The 19,230-nt window shown below is 48.0% G+C and overlaps 1 protein-coding gene across 1 annotated transcript in view; it reads left to right on the top strand.

The window, feature by feature from the left end:
* Nucleotides 1–16,704, top strand: part of LOC119432682 (large proline-rich protein BAG6-like) — a 30,504-nt gene extending 13,800 nt beyond the window's left edge. The window contains exons 4-6 of the mRNA XM_049658353.1: nt 5,432–5,582; nt 13,272–13,498; nt 16,445–16,704. Coding sequence (XP_049514310.1) covers nt 5,432–5,582; nt 13,272–13,498; nt 16,445–16,628 — 562 coding nt within the window. The 3' untranslated portion in view covers nt 16,629–16,704. The remainder of the gene's footprint in view (nt 1–5,431; nt 5,583–13,271; nt 13,499–16,444) is intronic.
* Nucleotides 16,705–19,230: the final 2,526 nt, after the last annotated feature.

The raw sequence follows: 19,230 nt of genomic DNA on the forward strand, positions 1-19,230 counted from the left end.
GCAAAATGATGCCTGCCATATATCGCAGTTCACCATAGTTAATTTCATTAGCAACACGGTGGACCAACCATAAATAACGTATCGGTGATGGAATCAAGCCCTTACCGCGAAATAAATCTGCGAACGCCGGTCCGCTTCACTCTGCAAATGCACCGGAAATTAACTAAATGTGCTTACCGCTTTAGAGAATGGAGGAATTCTTTTGACAAAGGTATATGTTTTTTTTTTCTTTCTCGTTCTGCTTGTTATTTGCGTGTATAGTTACGTTTGATTTACAACTGTACACATGCGCACACTTGTATTTTTCACTTGTTTTTCTTTGTTTTCTTTTTCTTATGTAATTCCGCTCAGCTTGTTCTCTGCTATTCTTGTTCTACATTTGTATCACCAGGTATATTAATACACGTGATGCTGCTTTATTTAGCTGCCCTATAGTCATTCCTCTCACCACCTAACTTTGACCGGAGGTCCCAATGCAGTATTCGACTAGGGGACTTACTTTTGTATTTCATATCTGTCAGAACTTGTAACTACTTTGTGAAGCAATAAACTTGTATAAGTACAGCGCACACAAATCAAAAAGCGTAATTCAACTCGTGTGCAAACTTTTGCTTCTTAAAGGGACACCATGGGGCAGTATACTAAATAAGTTTAAGTCTGGTAAATAATTCTTTAAATAGGTAAAATATTCTTTGAAAGCCTGTTTAACATTCATTTTCTCAAAATAAAATATTAAAAAAAAAAACGGCCTTACTGGAGAAAGGGAATCTCACGCTAGTTCTCAACGTTATGCCTCCTGCGCTAGAGTATAGGGGTGGCCAACTTGGTCATCTTTATATCTGGCTATGAGGAGTTCTACATTGGTACAAACGTATTGAAATGTTATTTTAGTAAATATGAAATTAATGTATATAGGAAGTAACCAATTGGTCACTGATTTGCTTAACTTAAACCGCTTAAAACGAGCGCTATAGCTACGAACTTTGCGTTCACTTCCCCACGCTTAAACCTGAATTCGGGGATATCAGATTTTCAAACGTGACACGAACGTTGGCGTTTTCGGTTTTATTCACGTATCGTACTGTTTTTTTACGTTGGCAGAAATGGCACGGTCTCGCCGGCGGAATCGCTGTTCTTGTAAGGTCGATTTACCGAGGGTATACAGGCGCCCAGGGTAAGGCGATGTTTCTGCTCGAGTCCTGCCGTGCCGTGCACAGCCAGACGTGGTCCAGCAGACAGGACCTGCGGGACTTCATGAGGCGGCTCAGGCTTTCCGTGACGAACCCGCCGCCCCCTGGTGCACCCACGTCCTCGGACGCTGTGCTGGCGCTCCACGTCGAACTGTCCTACGGGTACGGGCTCAGCGCGCTCCTCAAGATGAGGCCCCGCAACTCGGACTCGCTCTCCCTGCGATTCCACGGCGAGCTCATGCACGCGGCACTCACCACGGACGACGACCCGGAGTAAGTGAGTGCAGTGGCTGTCGTTCGCCGATTGTATAGTTGAGAAACACTGCCCTCTTATAACGCGTAGTAATTGGCGAAATCCTTAGGTGCCTATGTTGGCGGTACCCTCACCGGTGACCTTGGCGAAACTGCTCCTTGATGAAAACTGGCCAACGCCGCAAAGAATAAATAACACGTCTCAAATTGTTCGGACTAACGTCACATTTCTCAGGGAGGTTGCTGTAAACAAAGTAAATTCGTGGCTTTGAAAAGAAATTTGGTGAATTTCGGTCTGGGCGGGAATCGAGCCGGCGCATCCTCTGTGCGAAACGAGCGCGCTTCCCTGAAGCCACGGCTGCCCCACAGTTGTGGCTGACTAAATGTGTGCCTAGTGGGCGCCTGATTGCACACGTCACGTTGTCACAAAGACGCGCTCGTGCCACGGCTCGAGCGTTCGTCGTCTTCTTCCACAGCTGGCAGGCTTTCGCCTTCACGTTTTGCAAACGTGTAACACTCGTTTTTTTTTTTTTTTTTTTTTGGGGGGGGGTAGGGGGGGGGGCTGAAGGAAAACATTTGAATTGCCTTTACAATACTTTTACGTAACTAACCTGACGTGCGTCGCTTGTGGTGGTGGTTCATGTCTAATGTCGGCGACAGCTTCGCTGTTCATCTACTTTCACAGAGCACAATGGAGGCAGGTTTTTTTCACGACGCCGTGGCCCGGTCCATAGCAGTGAGAGTGCACGATGATTAGTTATCATGTGCGAAACAAATGTGTTGAACTGGAGTATACATAAGGACACAGGCGAGTACTATGTGAGATTTCACTGGGCCGGTGCGTGACCCGTTGCGATCGCGGGTGTGATGAGAGACAGCGAAATAGGGAGTTTCTGTTTTGTCGAACGCGAGTGACTGTGCAAAATATGCGCGTTTGTGCATAATATGAGCATATATGTGTACAATACGTGCGTTTAGAGGGTTTTAAAGAACGCTCTAATTTACTTTCACCCCATTCCATACTACGGCATGTGCAATTCGTGGCGCTCGTTACGAAAAACTGAAATGAACGTCTGTAGAGCTAAATGACGTAATACGCATAATTTAATGCTTAATATGATATAATATAATATAATGTGCATAATATGTACATTTAAGCGTTAACGCTCTAAATGAGTTTCACATCATTCGCTATTACTGCAGGTGCAATTCGTGGATCTCGTTACGAAAAGCTGAAATGAGCGTCTATAGAGTTAAATGACGCCTATATATATGTGAAAACTTTCGTGGCGTACAAACTTGGAATTGATGGGCTGTTTCGCATCTGTGTTGTTTTTAGCTGAGTATTGCGGAGGTTTCACGCCGTTACTCCTTAAGGGACGCAGCTGCCCGAGTTTATTAGTATACCAATGTCAACATGTGGCACTTTCAATCCCGACCGAATTTTTCCATCGCGATTTGCTCCTTTGAGCAGGCTGGGGAAGGGAGAAATTCGGTATAGATGGGCTCGATCGCGATAGAAAGCGCCCCGTTTGATGCCAGTATTGGAGCTAGTGTTCACCCTGGTTGCAAACCAAGTTTGTGAATTGTTTTCGGAGTCCGAGATGGTGGCAGGCCGACAGGTTTTGGTTGGACGACTACACCTGACATCCGAGTCAGGCTCTCTCACGCTTAACCATCCCACTCAGATTTAAGAGGTCAAATTTCAGATTAGGAGGTCTCTCACCACACCCGCAATCGTAACGGGTCACGCACCGGCCCCTGTGGAATTTCACTATTACTTGCGTGTGTCCATATGTACTCAAGTTCAGCAGACCTGTCTCGCACATAACTAATTATCGTGCGCTCTCATTGCTATAGACCATGGACTCCGAGATCGGACGGTGCGAGTGAAGCTTTGCGAAATGAAACTCGACTGTTAAATAAGATCCGCCCCTCCCCCATTGCACCCTTTGAAAGTGGATGTACAGCGAAGCTGTCGCCGACGTTAGACAAGCACCACCACCACAAGTGACGTCACGCGCATGCACGTGTGCAGAAGTGCAGCATATATACATGCTCCTTCTTTTGGACCCTCGCCAAGCGCGAATGCCTTATTTAACAACTCAATTTTTCGAAGTAGATTGCGCTAGAGAATTCGTAAAGTACAACTTATACACGCACAAGCTACAGACGTGATAGCTTCGAATTGTAATTCGAATGTACGAGAATGACGGCATCGTCACGGGACGATATCACCTGATCACGTAATCTGATGACGTCATCACGTCAAACCTGATGTCATGCGATATGCCTCGTGGAGAACCCGCTTCTTCGCGCGACCTCCGGGATCGGCCCACGTTTTTGTGTGAGCGAGAGCCGCGCACGCGAACACGAAAAATCCCGACCAACTAGAGGCTAACAGCATCGCTGTAAAAAAGAAAACCAAACAAACAAAACAAAAAGAAAGAATGCACTATTTCTTTATTGGTAGCTGGACTGTCGATGCGCGAATCGTCTTCGCCTCTTGGGGGCGCATGAGCGAGGACAGATGTTTCCTTGATTTAGCTGTTACGCTGTATGACACGGTCGCCGAAAGCACGTGGCTTCCGATCATAGTTGGCTGTTCACACAGTACAGCAGCATCTTTTATTGCGATAGCAATTATATGGACCCTCCAGGTGCATTTCTGCCGTTGGCGTCGCCGTGAGGTTCAACATAAAGCCCAAGGGCGATAAAATCGTCGCCTCGCGCCGTATGCTCTATGGGCACGTTCACACCGAAAGCGGAGCGTCTAAGCGGCCAAGCGGGTTTTCAACGCGGCGAGTCGGCGAGCGCGCGGGCTTGTTCAGACCAGGCGGCTATAGTGCCTAGAATAGGCACTATAAGGCGGCTTGCCTGGTTGCCCGCGCCGCCGAGGAGGCGGAGCATCAAGCGCTTTCGCGGGGGACGTGTCGCCATCTCGTGGCGCCGGTCGTCCGCCCGCGCGCAGATCTCGCGCCCAGATACATCAGCGCCACCGTCGTCTGGCTTTCTGATTGGCTGCGGCAAAGCGGGAATTCCGGCGGGGCGTAAAAAATCGGTCCGAGAGCGATCGGGCTCGCCGCCGCGTTTTCCGCCTGATATACCCGCTCGGCGAGGAGGTTTTCGACGCTTTGCGCGCACCCGCCTGCCCGCTTTGGCGGGTACACCTTCGGTGTGAACGTGCCTTATGTGCGAGTGAAAGCGTGCGAGGGTGAGTCGGCGATCGCGGCTCAATCTCGCGCACGCAGGGGCGGGAAGGAAGCTCATCAGAGAGTTTTATATTAGGGGGACGCAACGTAGGGGCCCCCTAGTGCTTGGGGTGGCGGTACTGCGCACGCGCAGACCGGGACGCAACGTAGGGGCCCCCTAGTGCTTGGGGTGGCGGTACTGCGCACGCGCAGACCGGTCTGCGCGTGCGCAGTACCGCCACCCCAAGCACTAGGGGGCCCCTACGTTGCGTCCCCCTAATATAAAGCTCTCTATCGTCTTCCAGTCGCGCGCAACGCTCCGCAGGGAGGGTAGGGGGAGGGGGGGGGGCGTTTTTCTCCGCGCCTCCCGAGCGACCGCGCGCGCCCGCCCAGCCGCTGTATTTTGAAAATCATCTGCGGCGGGGACACAGTACACTGTGCGCTGTGTTTTCGCGGCTTAGTTCGCGCTGATGCAAGCGGCGGCTCGAAGGACTATTAGCTCGCTGCTGGCGCAGCGCTTACTCACTCCAGCGTTTTGACAGCAAGTTTCCGCGGTCATCGACTGAGATGCGTTCATGTTTGCTTGTGCGCGCGTGACACCATGCTTCTTTATTTAGTTAATGTGCCTATGTTTACAAGTTTATACGGCCGATGAATCTGGCTGTCCACCAGTTTGCTATCGCAATCGATGCTTCTTCGCCTTTCAGGCGAAACTGCGACTTTTTTTACTATTCTGAATAGATGAACAAAGTGGGGCTACGTTTTTTTAGTTTCTTTTTAATTTTTTCTCGCCTGCAGCTTCGTCATTAGTCTGGCAGGAGTCCTGGGTATCACGGGAGACGCAGCGTTGGTGATGACCAGGACTGAGCTGTACACCAAGATGAGGATTGCTGTTGTGAACGCTCACCAGAGACAGGCAGGTTCGGCGACATTTCGCGGCGTAAAGAAGGTAAGTGGCAGTCTCCGACGGGGCAGAGGATGGCAGGAGTACATGCAACTGTCGTCGACAGCAGAATTAAGCCAGCTGCAACAAAGAAAGAAACAAAAATCCTGGAGCTTTATTATCCCTGCCCAGTGTCAACCAATCTGGCCAAAGATCTTACTGATGAAACATTCGCAGTGCTGTAAAGTAATGAAATTTGTTTTCTTATGTTGTTGTTGTTCAGATCAAGTTTTCATTGGAGGCCACAAGAATGTTGAAAGCCGCAAACAAAAAGCTTCTACGATGGCTTGACTAGACGTTTCCGTCCCCTACCGGACACTTTAGTTGTCGACTGTGAAGCAAGGGCGCAAAGCTATACTTCAAAATATGAGTCACGTGATTGTGACACCCTGTTTCAAAACAAGCAAGATTTGTGTACCTAGAGAGACACTTCATTCATTCAAATAACTTTATTGAGTGCCCTGCGATTTGGTGGGGTGGGCCTAGACCCCGCCTAGGCTTCGGCCAAGGGTTGTTGGCCCTTGGCGGCTTCCTCGGCTCGCTGGACGGCCCAGAGTTGGTGCTGCAGGTCCGAGCTGAGCAACGCAGACTCCCAGCGCGCGCGGAGGCTGTCGCTGTTTGAGGCTGCATCACTGTTATTGTGTGTTATACCCGCACATTCCCATAGGATATGCTCTAGGGTGGCTCTAGAGTCGCAATGTCTGCACTTGTCAGTCGTGTATAAATCTGGGTGTATTATGTGCATGATAGCTGGACTCGGATAGGAACTGGTTTGTAACTGCCGCCATTCGACAGACTGTTTTTTGTTTAATTTTGGATGAGGCGGCGGGAATGTGCGCCTCTGCAATCTATGGTGTTGTGTAATTTCATGAAATTTGGTCATTCGATCTTCCCACTCCCACTCGTCGGTAGTCGCTGAAGCGGGACTAACCGAGGCTCGGTCCGTAAGCTCTCGAGCCATGCGGTGCGCCACCTCATTGCTACCGTCTGGTAGTGTGTGAGCGGGTGTCCAGATGAGATGGACACTTCTGTCGTGGTTGTTACCTAATTTTAGGAGTCGTAGTGCCTCTGGGGAGATCCGACCATTGGCGAAGTTTCGTATTGCCGTCTGGGAATCACTGATGATTATATGTGCTTGTGTTTGTGCTATGGCTAGCGCGATAGCTATTTCCTCTGCGGTTTCTACGTGTGGCGTGTTGACTGTAGCGCTCGTCATGCATTTTCCCTCGTAATTTATCACCACTGCTGTGTAGGCGCGTTTGTGTCTGTACCTAGCTGCGTCTACAAATATGGTGTCCTTGCTGTTACCGAATTTCTTTTGTATATCGCGTGCTCTGCTTTTTCGCCTACCCTGATGGTGGGTGGGATGCATATTCTTGGGCATTGGAGGGACGGTTATCATGCCTCTGATGTGTCTGGGCATATCTACTTTGACACCATGTTGGGCATGATAACCTATACCCAGGCGATCCAATATTTGCCTACCTGTTTTAGTTTTGGACAGGCGTTCATATTGTGCTATGCGTTGTGCCTCGATTAGCTCATCCAGTGTATTGTGAAGACCTAGCTGCAGTAGTTTATCGTTGCTGGTGGTGATGGAGAGTCCGATTGCTTGCTTGTAGATTTTTCTGATTAGGCAGTCTAATTTGTATCTTTCTGACGAGTACCATCGTAGGTACGATGCGACGTATACTATTCTGCTTATTACAAACGCTTGGACTAGCCTAAGCAGATTGCCTTCTTTCATTCCACTGTGTTTGTTGGCTATTCGCTTCAGTAGTCGCATGATTTGAGATGTTATATTGTCTAATTTACGAATGGTCTCTCCATTGTAGCCGTTACTTTCAATGATCAGCCCCAATACTCTGATCTTGTCAACCTTGGGTATGGGCGTACCATCCGCGGTAGTTAGGTGAATTTCCGGATGGTTTCGTTCCTCGTAGTTGCGTGGCTTTCGGCCACGTCGCGATGGTAAATAAATGAGGAGCTCAGATTTCTCAGCCGAACACAACAGTCCGGTTCCTGCTAGGTATTGTTCAACTGCTTCTATTGCACGTTGTAATGTGTTTTCGACCTGTCCATCGTTGCCATCGCTCACCCAGAGGGTGATGTCGTCAGCGTAAATGGTATGATTGAGGCCATCGATTTCCTGTAGTTTTGTTGGTAATCCAATTAGAGCCAGGTTAAACAGCATCGGTGATATTACTGAACCTTGGGGCGTACCTGCGCTTCCAATCTGTAGTTCTTCGGAGTTAAGGTCTCCTATCCTAATGTATGCTTTTCTGTTAGTAAGGAAGTCTCGTATATAATTGTATACTCGCTGGCCTAGGCCTAGCTCATTTATTCTCTTTAATATTGTTTCGTGGGTAACACTGTCAAACGCCTTCTTTAGGTCCAATCCTAAGATAGCTTTGGTGTTCCGACTGATGTTATCTATAATTTGATGCTTAAGTTGGAGCATTGCATCCTGTGTAGACAAATTTCTCCGGAAGCCCAACATTGTAGGCGGGAGAACGTCGTTGTCCTCGAGATAGTTGGTCAGTCGCGCTAGGACAACGTGCTCCATGAGTTTGCCCACACAGGACGTGAGTGAAATGGGTCTCAAGTTCTCCAACTGCAGCCGCTTGCCTGGTTTAGGTATTAGAATAATCTGGGCCGTTTTCCATTGCAGTGGTATTTTACCGGATAGCCAGCATGCGTTTATATACTTGGTAAGTTCTTCTAGAGAGGCATCATCGAGATTTCGGATCGTCTTGTTAGTTATTCCGTCTAGTCCTGGCGCAGATGTAGTATTTAACTTTTGTAGAGCTGCTCTCAATTCCGCTTCGCTAATATCTTCGTCTAATTGTATGTTTTTGGTGCCTGTATAATCTGGGTGAGTTGTTGGCTTAGCCCGTGATAAATACCTTGTGGCTACCTCATCGATAAAAGCTTCTTCAGTTTTGTCATATGCATGCAAGATTTTGTTTATGTTTTGTCTGTACGTGGCTTTACTTTCCTCAGGATTCAAAAGGTGCCTGAGGAAGTTCCACGTTCTGGATAATCCTAACTGATTATCCATATTAGTGCATGTTGCTTCCCATTGTTGGTTACAGAGCTGTTGTGCGTATGCTTCTATATCTCTGTTAAGTCGGGCTAGCCTGCGTCGGAGCGTCCTGTTGTGTCTCTGAGTTTTCCATCTCCTCAGGAGACCTTCTTTAGCTTCCCACATATGTAGGAGTTTACTGTCTACCTGCTCGATTTGCGCGTCCTGGGGGATTATTTTTGTGGCTGACTTAACATCCTGCTTCAGCTGCGTGCTCCAGTCCGCGATGTCGGTGATAGTATTATCCTTTTTCTCGCGAATTTGTCTGAGTTTGTTCCAGTCTACAATTTTCAGTTGTTTGCCCTTGGGTTTGCTTGGCCCTGCTTTAACAGTGATTTCGAGGATATTGTGATCGCTGCCGAGATCCTGTTGGGTGTTAAGCCAATTCGCATCCCTAATGTTCTTTGTAAAGGTGAGATCTGGCGTAGTGTCCACACTAACACTAGACCCTCTCCTCGTAGGAGTCGACGGGTCTGTGATGAGGGTAAGGCCCTCTTGTTGTGCGTCTAGCCATAGGTGTCTACCTTTGGGGTTTTCAAATCTGTATCCCCATGCCGTATGTTGTGCGTTGAAATCCCCTCCAATCACTAAGGCTCTGCCTTTTGCGATAGTGAGGGTCTTGCGGAGAAGTGATCGGAAATTGGGAAGTCGGATTCTTGGGTTACTATAAACATTAAGGACAAATAGGCTTTGATTGTTTTTTCTAGCAGGTATTAACTCAATTAATATATTGTCTACATCCGCAATGCCTGTATCATACTGAACGACCGTGTACCTACGTTTTACTAGAGTGGTGACAGCTCTCGTCTCCCCGTCGGCACTACAGAATGATCTGTACCCAGATAATTTGGCCTTACAGTGTGGCTCCTGTAGCATTATGACATCAGGATGTTCCTTATTAATTAGGTGTTGATGTAAGTTGGATCTTTTTCTACTGTATCCACGACAATTCCATTGCCAGATAGTATAATGGTCGTGTCGATCCATGGTGGCAGCTACAGTTTTCCGGTTCCCTCCACCGTAGGTGTCGAGGGTTTATTATATGGCTTACTGGTTGTTTTGATGGGACCACCTCCACTGGTTTGCGGTCCCCACGTCTTCATACAAGATTCAATGTCGGCAAATTTTGTATTAATTGTGTTAAATTGTTGTTGTATTTGCGTCATAATAGCCTGTGTAACTTGCTGGGTAATTTGTGTGCCCAGATCTGTAAACTGTGTACTTATGATATCTAGCTTGCTTTCTAGAATGTCAATTTTGCTTTCGAGTTCATCCTGTCTTTTCTCAAGAGGTTTAACGGATTTGGTCTTTTTAACTGCGATCGTCTTGGTATCGTCTGTGGCTTTGCGTTTGGCTGGCACGTTAGCCTCTTCCTCCATGTCTGCCTCTTTTTCCTCAATACTATCTAGTGTGACACCTTGCCCGTTTTTAAGACTAGTGTTCTCTTTCCGCAGTCTACTGTTTTCGTCTTCTAGAGCGACAATGCGCTGATGATGTTCTAGCATCATTTGTTTCATCTGTGCTAGTTCTTTTTCTAACGCTCTATTTCTACTGTTAAGTGCAGCCTCTGCCTCCGCGCGCGCCCCGGAAGCCACGTCAGCCCAGCTCACCTGTGATGGGGGTCCGGTGGTGTGGTTGCCGATAGTGCCCTTGCTGTTGCCAATGGCCTGGGGTGACTTGGTGGGGTTGCCACTGCGGGGTCTGGACCTTGACCTTGATCGGTTGCCGGAGTGTGATCTGCTTCTGGTTCTTGGGAGGGAACCCGATCTGTTCCTGCTGGCTGTACTTGGGCTTCTTTGGTTGTCGACGTAGTTCTCGTATTCCACTTGTTCCTCTCTCCGGGCACGTTCCCATCTTCGTCTTTTGACGAGGTATGGGATCCGGTACCTTTCTTGGCATCGTTTATCCGCGGTCGGGTGGTCATTTCCACATAGTTGGCACTCTGCTTTGCATTCGTGGTCTTGCTTTGGATTCTTGCTGCCGCAACTCCGGCAAATTTTGTCAGTAGGATTGGGGCATACGTCCGCTCGGTGTCCAAGTCTTCCGCATTCGTAGCAGATGTCAAATTGTTTCTTGTAAAGTGCGCATCGAACAAGCGCAGCTCCGTAGTTCACATAGCTAGGGACGTAATATCCATCAAAAAGGACGATTACGTTGTTTGTATTGCCCATACGTTTGGCGTAGAGGACGCTTGGGTTACGTGGAGTGACCAGCTTCCTAACGATGTCTTCCGGGCCTTCATCGGCAGAGATACCTCGGATGACTCCTTTCGAGGTGTTCTCCGGTGCTGCGCGATAAGCACAGGCTTCATATTCCTTGCTCCCAATGCTCAGACTGGTTATCGCGACATACTTTTTGGCTCTTTCTTTTGATGGTGTGCTGAGGACTATAATGTTCTGCTTCTGGTTGAGGCAAAGATTATCTTCTTCATCCGCTGTACGTTCAACATTTGCAGCACGTCGTACGCTGTGGTAGATGCGGTCTGTACCGTGTTCAGTCACGTTGAGTCCCCCTCTTGGTCTAATAATGATCCTGTAGTCGTCTACTGGTAAGTGTGGCATGCGGCTTGCGACGATTAATTGTCGGATCTGCCGATTGCCCTTTTTCTTGTTCCATGAGGTTTCGTTAGCTCGCTGAAGTGGTGTTTTATCACTACGTGGCCGGTCCACGTCAACAGTGAGTCTTCGATGATTTCTTTTAATTTCGAACCAATGGCCTTGGTCCAACTCTTCTGGTTGAATATCTTCGCCTTCTACACGTACAACGTCCATGTTTGGCATGTTTAGAGGCGTTAGGCTCAGCACGTCAGCCATCGCGGCTGGTGTTACATCGCGACGGGGATGCTATCGCTAGGCTTAGGCTTCCCAGTCGCCGTGGCAAACTGTTTGCAATGATTGCTGGAAATGGCCCACCTGGTTGATTAGGTGTCCAGGTGATCCTTGGATCTTCCTGCTTCTCCAGCGATGTGAATTTCCTCGTTATAGTCGAAAAACCGCCGGCAATCATTCGAAGTTTACGGAGCCGACGTGAAACGCATCCGCTTTCGGTCTTCTTCTTCCTTGTTCTCCTAGAGAGACACTTAACGCAGAAAAATTATTACTTAGCAAAAGCGGATAAATGCGCACAGTCGTCGTCGGGCATTTTTCCCAACATTACGTGGAGTGTTGTAAGCACAATAGGCAGATTATGTGATAAAAAAGCTTTACCGGCAATTTATTCGTACGATGTTTTGGGTATCAGCAATTCACTGCCAGTCCTATAGTATTGTACTATCGGCGTCAAATGAAACGCGAACAGCAGCGGTGCGTGTGGTACAGTTTGCACAGTCATCATTATTCTCCTGTTAAAGGTGACGAGTGGATGGCGCGCACTATACCTTCCGTTAGGCGCTCCGCTGCTCGTGTTTCATTTGACGCCGGCGGTACATATGCTGTTTAAACAGAGTGTCCCAACTATCATGCACCAAAATTTAAATATATGCTGACACGTAGCTGGGCAGAGCCAAGGTAATGTTGTTTGACGTCGCTTGGAGATACTCAGATTATTTCTCGCATTCCGCCTAATTACATAATTAATATTAATTAACTTCTCAAATATTATAATTAGATGAAACATGTCAATGAGAAAATTGTAGAACGTAAAAATCACCGCCGAAGCACGTTGACCAGCGAAGATGAAACGCGCGGCCCCGTGTTTATCGCTGGGTTAATCCCGACGGTTCATTAAAGTATTTCTCAATTATTAGTTATGTCTGTGTTTCTTAATGAGGTTGCACACACTTTTGGCTGCGACGGAGAGAACGACGTCACTGACGGTATGCCTGCAGTCCGCCGTTGTCCCATTGCCGCTTGGGATTCTTCAAAATTTAATTGCTTCAAAATTAAATCTGTCCGTCACGTAAGACGATGAATGGCTCATACCCCTTTATGCAATGGGTCATACCCCCGTAAACGCAACCTCCCCATTACGACGACAGAAGAGAAGTGAAATTCGACGCTTGAATGATGAGCGGTCAACACAGCCAGCTGTGGAAGACGACGACGCTTGAGCCATTGCTGATGATGCTAGTTTTCGGGGTACAGGCGACAGACGGACGAATTGGCTAGCCACATACAGCTTTGCTGTAAAAAAAAAAAAAAAAAAAAAAAAAAAGAAAAACTGCTGATGCAGCTTTCTGATTCTCAATACGGGCTGCATAAAAGTGTTTTTCGACCGTGAGAGAGCGGATACACGCAATATTGCTGCGCGACTGGCCGCCGATCGAGGCAGTTTGCATCTATTCGCGGGCTTCTTTCACGCTCGGCGTAACGTTGACTCCCGCAGCGCATGAAATCTGCATAATATTTGTTTCTTACTCTGCACGATTCTGCTTTTCGTGTGGACGGTATAGGATCAGTTCAGCTTAGAAACGGTAAAATTGATTGTGCCCTCTACTCTGCTGACATCGCCTCTAGAAGCAGCTGGCTGTGACGAGGTGGTGAAATGCGGCGAACTTCGAACCCCCCTAGCTTAAAAGACATTTTCGCAAACGAAGCTTCAGAAGCACGAAGTGTTGACTTTGGCGCGCTGCTTCTTCTTCTTCTTCTTTTTTCTTTCGTGTGTCTGCACAGGCAAAGCAACTGGCTTTCAGCGGCGTCAGCCGCAGTGCTTTCGGCGCCGCTATCGAGGCCAAGACTCCGTACGACAGCAGCGCCAGCATGTTTGTGACACCCATGCTGAAGGCCGTGCTGGAGTCGGTGTGGAGTGACATGGCAAGCGGCGCCCAGCTGTTCACGTGGACCGGCTGGCACGTGGTCGACGAGCTTGTCCACTTCGTCGAACCGATTTACACTACCCAGTAAATTATTGATTCCTATACTCCATCCCTCTCACGAGTCGTTTGCAGCGCTGCCGAAGGTGCGAGGCGTACGCAGGCGCAGTATACTTGCGCATCGGAATATAGTTCCGGGCGTAACTGCGTGACTAACGGCAGGATTAGCGAGTTTTGTTTTTTCTCGGTTCATGATACATTGCAGAGATACGTGACCTGTTGGGGATTTTAGGTAGCCATGTCCTCTACGGCGAATTCAGCAGCTGCTGAGCGGAGGACGAGGCGCGGATGAACACATCTCGAGGATCATTCGGCCTTCCTATTGGCTAAGGAGTCGTGCAGCTTCCGCAGTCCCGCGAACGACTTGTGAGATGGAGTGTAGTAGATAATATTTATTTATTTATTTATTTTTATTTATTTATTTATTGCAATACCCTCAGGGCCTAGGTGGCATTACAGAGGGGGTGGGTACATTCTTATTAGACAAGCGCAATAATGAGAACAACAACAAAGCTGAGTATGAAAAAAAACAAAACAAAACAAGAAAAAGAACAATGATTAAAAGAGCAGTTTAACAGGTCAATACCAAAGGCCTTGAACGGCAATTGCGTTAGCAACGTTATTATACATGTAAAATACAAAACTTATTGAAAGAACAAGTAGCTGCGCAGGTTATTCTGTGAAGTGGTCAACAACTGCGGCCTTGAATGACTGTACATCTTCAATGCTGGCGATGGCACTGGGAAGGTGGTTCCAGTCAGAGCTAGTCTTTGGTATAAATGAATCATGAAACAGGTTAGTATGGCAAAAAGGAATGGCGACTTTATGCTGGTGATCAATACGCGCTGACAAATACGATGGCTTTGATAAAAGTTCGCGTTTCAGGGACTGGTTCAAGAAAACAATTTTATGAAAGAGACACAAAGCAAGATAGAAATACGTGTGCTGCCTCCTGCGGGTTTCAGAAAATGTAATGGCGTGGCAGCGCAGCATGCTTTCGTCATTGGTATATACATGCGCGGGTTATCTCATAAGTGTACCTATCATTTTCACCTGAAGCGGGCCTCGCCTTGCATATAGCGAGGTCCGCTACCATCTGCTGTATCTGTATGCGCGTATTATCTCATCACATAACATCGAAACTTCGCGTGCCTCTTCAGTTCTTCGGGACACAGATTATAATGCATAGTGCAACTCTTTTTTTTTTTCGGGGATTTACTACAAGGCATATGTATGCAAAAAGAATCAGTTTCGCCCGACAGCCGAGCATCGACTGCGATAGCAAGTTATTAGACAACTATACGATGTAAGGTTAGTCGTTTTATCAGCCGCGCAAACTGCTGTAAACATTCGCTTAATAACTTAACAAGCACGTTGTCACGCACGCGCACAAGGAAAGATGAGCACATCTCACTCGATGACCGCGGATACTCGCTGCCAAAACGCTGGCGCGAGGACGAGCGGCAGGAGCCGCGAGCGAATTGCACTGCGTGTTGCAACTCGCTTCAACGCGAACTAATCGGCGAGAACACATCGCGCACGAAGCCATCAGCCCTTGGCGCACTTACCCACCGCAGATCGCTTTCAAGATAGGGCCCGCGCGCGCCGCCACCGCCGGAGTAGAACACGGAACACCCCCAACCCTGCTGCCTTGCGCGCGATGGAAGACGGCGCGCTTAGAGGGCCCCTCACCAGGGGCGGTATTCTGTAAGAGTCTACCTAGTGGACTGTCCATTTCGGCGACCGTTGATTCGCTGCAGCTTGGCGTACAGGATGGAGACTGGCTGGCACCTTCCTGCACGTCAAGCTGCAGCGAATCAACGGTCGCCGAAATGGCGAAATGGACAGTCCACTAGGTAGACTCTTACAGAATACCGCCCCAGGTCTGGCCATTTTGAGCTGACAAGCGCAGTGCATACAATGAACGCTAACGATCGTGTCTGCTAAGTGTTACATCGCCACGCGCCGAGGAAAGAGTTGAAATTACCAACCAAACGCCATTTGCCCTTCTCCTCGCGGGCGCCGCTCTCCCAGCCGGAGAGTGACGTATATATCGCAGGTGCACTACGTACATATCGCCGTGCTGTGACGTCACTCGCAGTGACCCGTGACTTTGAGAATTATTCAAGGCAACATCAGTTATTTGTTTAAACTGTTGCTTCAATTTACAACAGTAACTTGTCAATTTATGCATATCTATTGTTTTGCAATAATAAGCTATATCCGTCCCTTCGAGTAATCCAGCTCAAGGGGTGTATATATATATATATATATATATATATATATATATATATATATATATATATATATATATATATATATGCGGAGAAATGCATTGGCGTTCCAGTTAGTTTCTTAACAAAACGTCGGTTTATGCATTGAAGCACAAAAAACTGGAACGCCAATGCATTTCTGCGCAAAGTTCGAGAATTAATATCTCGAAACTGGTGTCATCCTGAGAATTAACTCCAAGTAGATCTGCCTTGCGAGCTCCACGGCTACAATTTGTAAATTGCAATATGAGCCATCAGGTAATTAGTTAAAAACTTAATTAGTGAATTTTTGTCGATCAGTCGATTATGAATTTCAATTTCTTGTGCAAGTAATGTCCGCCTCTTCGTGTAGACCAGCTCATTAAGTAGAATTGGGCTATCTGCCACGGGCAACCTTAAATAAATTATGAAAGTGTTCGCTGAAACACCCTGTATATATATACACACACACACATATATATATATATATATATATATATATATATATATATATATATATAATCTGTATGTGTGTGTGTGTGTGTGTGTGTGTGTGTGTGTGTGTGTGTGTGTGTGTGTGTGTGTGTGTGTGTGTGTGTGTGTGTGTGTGTGTGTGTGTGTGCTATATGCCATAGACGGCGTTTTTAATAAGCTCTGCTAACTCGTCAGAAATGCCTGGTATATATAGTCGGTGCCTTCGTTTTCTTCAATTTTCTTCCAGGTCGCACACGCATGCCAGGTTGACGGAAGAGCCTGAGTTCATCGCGGAGTGTATCCGCATGGTGTCGCAGGTGATGGCGGCACCTCTGTTCTCTGTCGCCGATGTATCGCTGCCAGTCGATCCGGTGAAGACTGCGATAACCGCCATTGCACACGCCGTAGCCGGATGCCTGAGCACAAAGTGAGCGTCCGCAATTTTTCCTTCTAAGAAAAAGCAAGAACTAAAGCAAAAAAGCGGAGCGAGAAGTATGGATGTGGGTAGCAGCGGGATACGGCGGGTCATGCTCGCCGGAACATAAGACGGGACTATGTAGCATGGCTGAATAATTTCACTTCCTTTAAACCAGCGCTAACATGCGTGCAGAGACGACGCCATCCTTTAGAAGTCTTTACAGAAATTATGTTAAAGAGAAACTGAGACATCCACCCAAATGTAGCAATTCGCTACTATGGAAACCCAACCGGGTTCCTCGAAAGAAAACCTCGCAGTTGAAGAAAAATTCGTCCTGGTCCGGGACTCGAACCCGGGACCACCGCCTTTCCGGGGCAGCCGCTCTACCATCTGAGCTAACCAGGTGGCTAGCAGATGGCAGGGCGAAGTCGAATTTGTCGACAACTCGAAGCAAAGGCAAGTATATGATGTAATAGTTCAGCGGAAATCCGCTAGGTGGAGCTGCTAGCCACCTGGTTAGCTCAGATGGTAGAGCGGCGGCCCCGGAAAGGCGGTGGTCCCGGGTTCGAGTCCCGGACCAGGACGAATTTTTCTTCAACTGCGAGGTTTTCTTTCGAGGAACCCGGTTGGGTTTCCATAGTAGCGAATTGCTACATTTGGGTGGATGTCTCAGTTTCTCTTTAATTACTTATCTCCACCTAGCGGATTTCCGCTGAACTATTACATCATATACTTGCCTTTGCTTCGAGTTGTCGACAAATTCGACTTCGCCCTGCCATCTGCTAGCCACCTGGTTAGCTCAGATGGTAGAGCGGCTGCCCCGGAAAGGCGGTGGTCCCGGGTTCGAGTTCCGGACCAGGACGAATTTTTCTTCAACTGCGAGGTTTTCTTTCGAGGAACCCGGTTGGGTTTCCATAGTAGCGAATTGCTACATTTGGGTGGATGTCTCAGTTTCTCTTTAATTACTTATCTCCACCTAGCGGATTTCCGCTGAACTATTACATCATATACTTGCCTTTGCTTCGAGTTGTCGACAAATTCGACTTCGCCCTGCCATCTGCTAGCCACCTGGTTAGCTCAGATGGTAGAGCGGCTGCCCCGGAAAGGCGGTGGTCCCGGGTTCGAGCCCCGGACCAGGACGAATTTTTCTTCAACTGCGAGGTTTTCTTTCGAGGAACCCGGTTGGGTTTCCATAGTAGCGAATTGCTACATTTGGGTGGATGTCTCAGTTTCTCTTTAATTACTTATCTCCACCTAGCGGATTTCCGCTGAACTATTACATCATATACTTGCCTTTGCTTCGAGTTGTCGACAAATTCGACTTCGCCCTGCCATCTGCTAGCCACCTGGTTAGCTCAGATGGTAGAGCGGCTGCCCCGGAAAGGCGGTAGTCCCGGGTTCGAGTCCCGGACCAGGACGAATTTTTCTTCAACTGCGAGGTTTTCTTTCGAGGAACCCGGTTGGGTTTCCATAGTAGCGAATTGCTACATTTGGGTGGATGTCTCAGTTTCTCTTTAATTACTTATCTCCACCTAGCGGATTTCCGCTGAACTATTACATCATATACTTGCCTTTGCTTCGAGTTGTCGACAAATTCGACTTCGCCCTGCCATCTGCTAGCCACCTGGTTAGCTCAGATGGTAGAGCGGCTGCCCCGGAAAGGCGGTGGTCCCGGGTTCGAGTCCCGGACCAGGACGAATTTTTCTTCAACTGCGAGGTTTTCTTTCGAGGAACCCGGTTGGGTTTCCATAGTAGCGAATTGCTACATTTGGGTGGATGTCTCAGTTTCTCTTTAATTACTTATCTCCACCTAGCGGATTTCCGCTGAACTATTACATCATATACTTGCCTTTGCTTCGAGTTGTCGACAAATTCGACTTCGCCCTGCCATCTGCTAGCCACCTGGTTAGCTCAGATGGTAGAGCGGCTGCCCCGGAAAGGCGGTGGTCCCGGGTTCGAGTCCCGGACCAGGACGAATTTTTCTTCAACTGCGAGGTTTTCTTTCGAGGAACCCGGTTGGGTTTCCATAGTAGCGAATTGCTACATTTGGGTGGATGTCTCAGTTTCTCTTTAATTACTTATCTCCACCTAGCGGATTTCCGCTGAACTATTACATCATATACTTGCCTTTGCTTCGAGTTGTCGACAAATTCGACTTCGCCCTGCCATCTGCTAGCCACCTGGTTAGCTCAGATGGTAGAGCGGCTGCCCCGGAAAGGCGGTGGTCCCGGGTTCGAGTCCCGGACCAGGACGAATTTTTCTTCAACTGCGAGGTTTTCTTTCGAGGAACCCGGTTGGGTTTCCATAGTAGCGAATTGCTACATTTGGGTGGATGTCTCAGTTTCTCTTTAATTACTTATCTCCACCTAGCGGATTTCCGCTGAACTATTACATCATATACTTGCCTTTGCTTCGAGTTGTCGACAAATTCGACTTCGCCCTGCCATCTGCTAGCCACCTGGTTAGCTCAGATGGTAGAGCGGCTGCCCCGGAAAGGCGGTGGTCCCGGGTTCGAGTCCCGGACCAGGACGAATTTTTCTTCAACTGCGAGGTTTTCTTTCGAGGAACCCGGTTGGGTTTCCATAGTAGCGAATTGCTACATTTGGGTGGATGTC

Source organism: Dermacentor silvarum, chromosome 11 (genome assembly GCF_013339745.2).
Source record: "Dermacentor silvarum isolate Dsil-2018 chromosome 11, BIME_Dsil_1.4, whole genome shotgun sequence".
Classification (NCBI taxonomy): domain Eukaryota; kingdom Metazoa; phylum Arthropoda; class Arachnida; order Ixodida; family Ixodidae; genus Dermacentor; species Dermacentor silvarum.